The 6,000-nt window shown below is 34.2% G+C and overlaps 1 protein-coding gene across 2 annotated transcripts in view; it reads right to left on the bottom strand.

The window, feature by feature from the left end:
• Positions 1 to 1,422: 1,422 nt before the first annotated feature.
• Positions 1,423 to 6,000, bottom strand: part of LOC139981204 (uncharacterized) — a 28,582-nt gene continuing 24,004 nt past the window's right edge. The window contains exons 1-5 of one of the 2 annotated variants that reach the window (XM_071993411.1): positions 4,509 to 5,262; positions 3,712 to 3,819; positions 3,137 to 3,253; positions 2,547 to 2,677; positions 1,423 to 1,923 (exon numbers count right to left, since the gene is read on the bottom strand). In XM_071993411.1, coding sequence (XP_071849512.1) covers positions 1,776 to 1,923; positions 2,547 to 2,677; positions 3,137 to 3,214 — 357 coding nt within the window. In that variant the 5' untranslated portion in view covers positions 3,215 to 3,253; positions 3,712 to 3,819; positions 4,509 to 5,262 and the 3' untranslated portion in view covers positions 1,423 to 1,775. Of the gene's footprint in view, positions 1,924 to 2,546; positions 2,678 to 3,136; positions 3,254 to 3,711; positions 3,820 to 4,508; positions 5,263 to 6,000 lie in introns of those variants that run through there. The other variant, XM_071993412.1, reaches the window with a different exon arrangement.

Here is a 6,000-nt window from a genome sequence, read left to right as displayed (position 1 = left end):
TGCTTATTCCTCAATATAGAATTTTTGTGTGTATGTGTGAATATGACTAAACCTAATATTGGATTCATAACCACAAATCTTGTGTTCAACAAGCAAATGCTTTAACCTTCAAGTGGTACTTTTGAAATCACATATTTATTTTGACAAAATGACAGCCTCTGACATGACTTTGAAAGCATGATGATGATGATGATAATAGAGATTATGATAATGATTACAGAAATAATGATGATGATTATGATGATGATGATGACGATGATGACGATGATGACGATGATAATAATGATGATGATGATGATGATGATGATGATGATGATGATGATGATGATGATGATGATGACGATGATGATGATGATGATACCATTGACCTTAAATGTACCGGAAGTGAATTCCATAAGCACAGAAGTGTGTCTTAGAAACCGCGATCACCAATCTTCTTCACTGTCACCCATAAATTTGCATATTCTTTGGCGTTAAAACATGCGATTATTTCTCGGAGTAATATTAGACGTAAGGTATATTCACTTTGTGTAAAGCTATATACTCGATAAATTAGTCCACCTTGACATTTAACTAGAAAACGTTTGATGAATAATTACAAGTCTTAAGTATCTATTAAGAGGATTCCATGAATATAATTGCTAGGGTGTTTAACGCAAAAAAGAGTCGATAAATAGACGAGAAAGAAAAGGCTCCAATGGAGTTGGTAAGTCCGATAACTTACAATCTGTTTATTGAGCGAAACCGTCTTCTATCTAAACTACATTCTGTGTTTCTTTAACGATGAAAATAAAAACTGATAAGACACGCATTGCACATGATATAAACCTCAAAGATTTACACGTGCAAAACAGAATAAAAAGCCAAACCTTTGCTGTTATACTGCGCTTACACGAATGCTGGGTAAATTCTTACACAATGTGGTTAAAGTATAGGCTATTAACAGTTTTTACCCACATGACATATCTGTGTAGAGCCAAAGGGCATGATCAGATTAGATCTCATAGACCAAGTTGTACTCTAATATACAATCTCTGATATACATATATTAATAACATGGCCATGAAAACTTCTCGTTTACCATTCATGTTGTTATTACACACAGTTAAGGTGTTTCCCTCATAAGCTCACTACTTCCTTCTCTACCCATCTTTAGGTACACTCAATTGAAAATTTAGAAATTAGTGATTATAGTTAAGCCGTAACAGCAATATTCGTGTGTAGGAAAACAAAAACTATTATTTATTCCCTTCCTGGTTGTTGGTTGCTTTTTTATGTTTTTTTCATTCTGAATAATTTGCTTAGCTACTTTACACCTTTTAGAGTTTTACCCATATTAGTCTGCTTTATATACACGCCATCCTGCAGGATCTTTGCGATAAGGCTTGTCCCTCCCTTCCTCCCTCCCACCCCCCTCCCCATTGAAACAGACTACAACTGTAACTTTGTGACTAATATTTATTTCTTCCGTTTGTCAAGATAATCGCATATGAGATTGTGTTTCAAGAGTACAAGAGAGCACAAAAATAGAACATCGATAAATAGCAGCTTTTTCAATAGGTCTACGTCCAAACAAAAAAACGGGGGAGAAATTAACTTTAATATGAAATGATTGTTATTTGATCATAACATGTTAATTTAATGACATCATTGACCATGTTATATACCAATAGAACTGTGTATACACACGTACAGATGAAGATATCTTCATTTATTGCAGAAAGGGAAAATTTTGAATAGTCCAATGTAATTTTAAATTGATCAGTATAATTAGATTAGTCGGAGTTGCACCATGCATCCATGCACATAGTACAAAAGTCTCTGGTACAATTTTTGTCATGAAGCTTCCAGTTGTCATTTCGTTTACTTGCCACACACTTCTGCGAGTTTCCATAGTTATTAGGTTGATTATTACGCCACCAACTGCAGAAATAACAAAAGCAACAACTGTTCAAATAGAATACTCCTTTCAAATTGATGAAAGATGGAGATGATGAAGATGGTTTGCAGTAAATGACTACAATCGTTATACACGTCGTTACAGGTTCCCTCTATTTTCGACTGTAAAATTAACACACTGCTGCTACCGGACAATAGGAAATGATCTTCTACTCTGCCAAAACAATGAAAATCAGCTTTTACATTTTTATTATAGTGTATAATTTTAATTATTTGTTATGCATCCTGTAACCTATTAGCGTTCGTTTTGTCGTCCTCGGTGTTGTCCGTTTGGCGTTCCATAAACTTCATCAGGTTGGTTAGAATATGTTGTTCATAAAATACATTTCCAGCAGGACAATTCTTTCATGTTAAATTGAAAATCAACGAACTAGCCTGATACATTTTGTCCGCTGTAGCTGTCAAAACATGGTACGTGCAAAAATGATGATGCCTTCGTAAAAACATGTACCTGGTGGTAATAATATCGCGGTAGGCCATACCTACTTAGACTATACATATTAATATTGAACAATGGGATTTAGGCTGAGCAATCTTTGGTATGGAACACAAAAACGGATTGAGATTTAGGCTAGCCTGATACATACCTATCACTATCGACAAAGTCTGGACCGCCACTCCATTCAAATTGATTATCATCTTTTCGAATAATATCAACCCACACATAATAGCAGGAAGAAGATTCTGCATGTGGACTCATCAGCTCCCTGAATGTCTCCTGATGAAAGAATAAAATATCGGTTAAACTACAATCACAAGTTACTGATATTACACTGACGAGAAACAGATGTGTGTCTTTAACTAATAGTAATATAAAAAATATATATATGGTAGATATAATATATGTTAAATTGATACCCTAAGATCTAATAATGTCTTTGAAATCTCTGACATATTAAGTTGTTTATATATTAATATCGGCAAACTATAAGAGGTGGAGATACTAGTTACAGGCTATCAAGAACTTGTTTGTTTCAGTGAAAGTCTACATATATTTGAACTTTACAGAAGATTCCAAGACACTCTGTGTAGTTTCATTGGCACCAATCCCTTCTCCCTCTCTTTTACCAATCCCATGTAAGCACACCTAGTTCAGCCAGTCATAATGATAATCAAAACAATAACAGAGGCAGGATATTGGTTTTAATGTATCGCCACATAAATCATCCGTGCTTACCTCTGCTTTTTCATTGGACTGCACATGCTCATAACCGAACATTTTCCCTCCAATTTCTCCACATGCATTCTTTGCCATAGAATAGTTCTTTTCCAGCAACAATTAAAGAGTTGCAACCTTGAAGATAAATATTCAAATTTAACAAAATAAAATAAGAACATTGTACCAAATTATCATCGTTATCGTCATAAAGATCATCATATTTAGTTATTAATATGTCTGTTGTGATATGTTATACTGTCGAATGTGTGATCTTCACCAATGTACACATATTAAGGATCGTAGTGAGAACACCAAATGTCATTCGAGGTCAGAAAGAGGAGAATTATGAAAGGTGTCTGTAAGTTATTATTTATACATGCTATCGAACACTGGCGTGATTTTTAGACTGGACACACTACTTTCTTGTTAATTCTGTTGTAAAATGATTCATTAAGACATTATTTTTCTTCTTTCATTTTCTAAGTGTATGGTTGTTTCAAGCTATTCTGTCATGCTAAAGGTGTTTTTGTTCTTATATTGTTATTAAGCTATATAAGTACAATTTTAAAAAGGGCTGAGAAAATAATATTTACGAGGTGCGTTTTCAATAGTCTCTGAAGTGGAGGGAGGCACGTCTGTAGTGCTGTCGCTTTGAGCTTCCTGTGAGCTGCTAGGTGTGTTACCATTGGTTGGTGTCAGTCCTTCAAGTATAAAAGAACGAACAAAATCTTAGCTGTAAAATCGTGAGGTTTTTTTCGGAAAACTGCATGCATAACAACAAAGTAAAAAACTTCCAAACCTTGAAGATAAATATTCATATTTAACGAATTAAATAAATAAGAACATTGCACCAAATCGTCATCGTTAATGTCATTATATTGTATAACATACATAAATGCATATATATATATATATATATATATATATATATATATATATATATATATATATATATATATATATATATATATATATATATATATATATATATATATATATATATATATATATATATATATATATATATATATATATATATATATATATATATATATATATATATATATATATATATATATATATATATATATATATATATATATATATATATATATATATATATATATATATATATATATATATATATATATATATATATATATATATATATATTGTTACGATCAACTCGATCAAGGCCAGAATACACCTCCCCTTGGGTTCACAACTCAAATGACTAAACAGCACACTGTAAAATTTAACTTTAAATATAACAATAAGTATTTATTTAATTGTGTGTTCAAGGTAGTTAAAATCAAACAAAGTTCATTTATCAATATCTAAGCAGTTTACACTAAAACAGATTTAATAAGTTATACTATAATTTACTCACGACCTGGTGTGTGCCGCGACGCGAGCGCAGTGACAAAAAGTCCTGGCGAATATTCCAGCGAAACTTGTAGACAGACGAATGTCCAATATCGAAGAAATCCAGCTCCCAACTTGATGACTTCCACTTCGGAGGTCGACTACTAATGAATGTCCAAGTTGTGCTTGCAGCTTGTTTATCCTTGGATTCCTGTCCTTGGGTAACTCAGAGGCCACAATAATTATTGCTGACTGGCACAGAACCGAAGACGGCTACACAACGATGGGCGACTTCGAAGCCGGTATATTTTTAGCAAATCCACTAAAAAAAAGACAGCTATAACTTTACTGTCAAACTAAGTGAGTATTTACTCACACTGGAATTGTAGGATTCACTTGAGCGAGAGGTTATTAAACTCCTGGAGCCAAGATGGTTAAAACTCTCGATCTCAAATTATCAGGTGCTTATATAGCCTTTTCACAAGTCCAGAAAGATCTTGAAATGTCCATCCATTCTAGAAGCATCTTACAGTAGCTCCAGCTCAGTTCAACCAACCCAAAAGGTCACTTCACCTTTCCAGGAAATCCTCACCTAGTGTTCTAAAAATAGCACAGGGGATGTCCCCTTGGCAGCACTCCAATATTCTAGCATGTTCCAGTGTGTACCTTGTTGAGATGTTCTACATTGTTCTCAAATGTTCTAACTCTTCTAGAAGCTTCTCAACTTTTCCAAATATTCTGCACACAGCAGATATGCACACACACACACCAGGCAGTTCTATACTATGATTCTTGGATTAATATATAATATTCTATGATATTGATTTATAATACAACTATTTGTTGCAAAATCATACAAATTATTGAGATTACTTAGGGGCCTGTAACAATATATATATATATATATATATATATATATATATATATATATATATATATATATATATATATATATATTACATATAATGGTGGCCAATATTCACAAAGAGTGCTCTATGCCAAGGCAGAGCTAGAATATCACATAATAGACTCATCAACCCCACGAAAGCCGAAATAGGGAGAGCAAGCAAGAAAATCCTTGACAGGGTAAATACCGACATCCGACGTAAAACAGAATTGAACCAATGGAGAAACACCTCATCTGTCCTCAAATGGTTCACCGAGCTCCCAGAAAAGAACAGGTTATCATTCCTTGTTTTCGACATAGTGGACTTCTACCCCTCAATCACTGAAGATCTCCTCAACAAATCTCTAGCCTGGGCCAAGAAGTACAGCCCCATCCGCAAAATTGACCACGAAACAATAATTCATGCGAGAAGATCAGTACTGCACGACCATGATGGCAAGCCCTGGGTGAAGAGAGACACCACAAAGGTATTTGGCGTAACGATGGGGGCCTACGACGGCGCAGAAATATGTGAGTTGGTAGGCCTTCACATACTACACCAACTAGAAGCGGAGCTAGAGGTGGCCAGCGTCGGTCTTTACAGAGATGACGGCCTTGCCGTCATGCGAGG

Source organism: Apostichopus japonicus, chromosome 15 (genome assembly GCF_037975245.1).
Source record: "Apostichopus japonicus isolate 1M-3 chromosome 15, ASM3797524v1, whole genome shotgun sequence".
Taxonomy (NCBI): domain Eukaryota; kingdom Metazoa; phylum Echinodermata; class Holothuroidea; order Aspidochirotida; family Stichopodidae; genus Apostichopus; species Apostichopus japonicus.
Note: the sequence above shows the minus strand (reverse complement) of the source record. Positions and strands in the feature narration are given on the sequence as shown.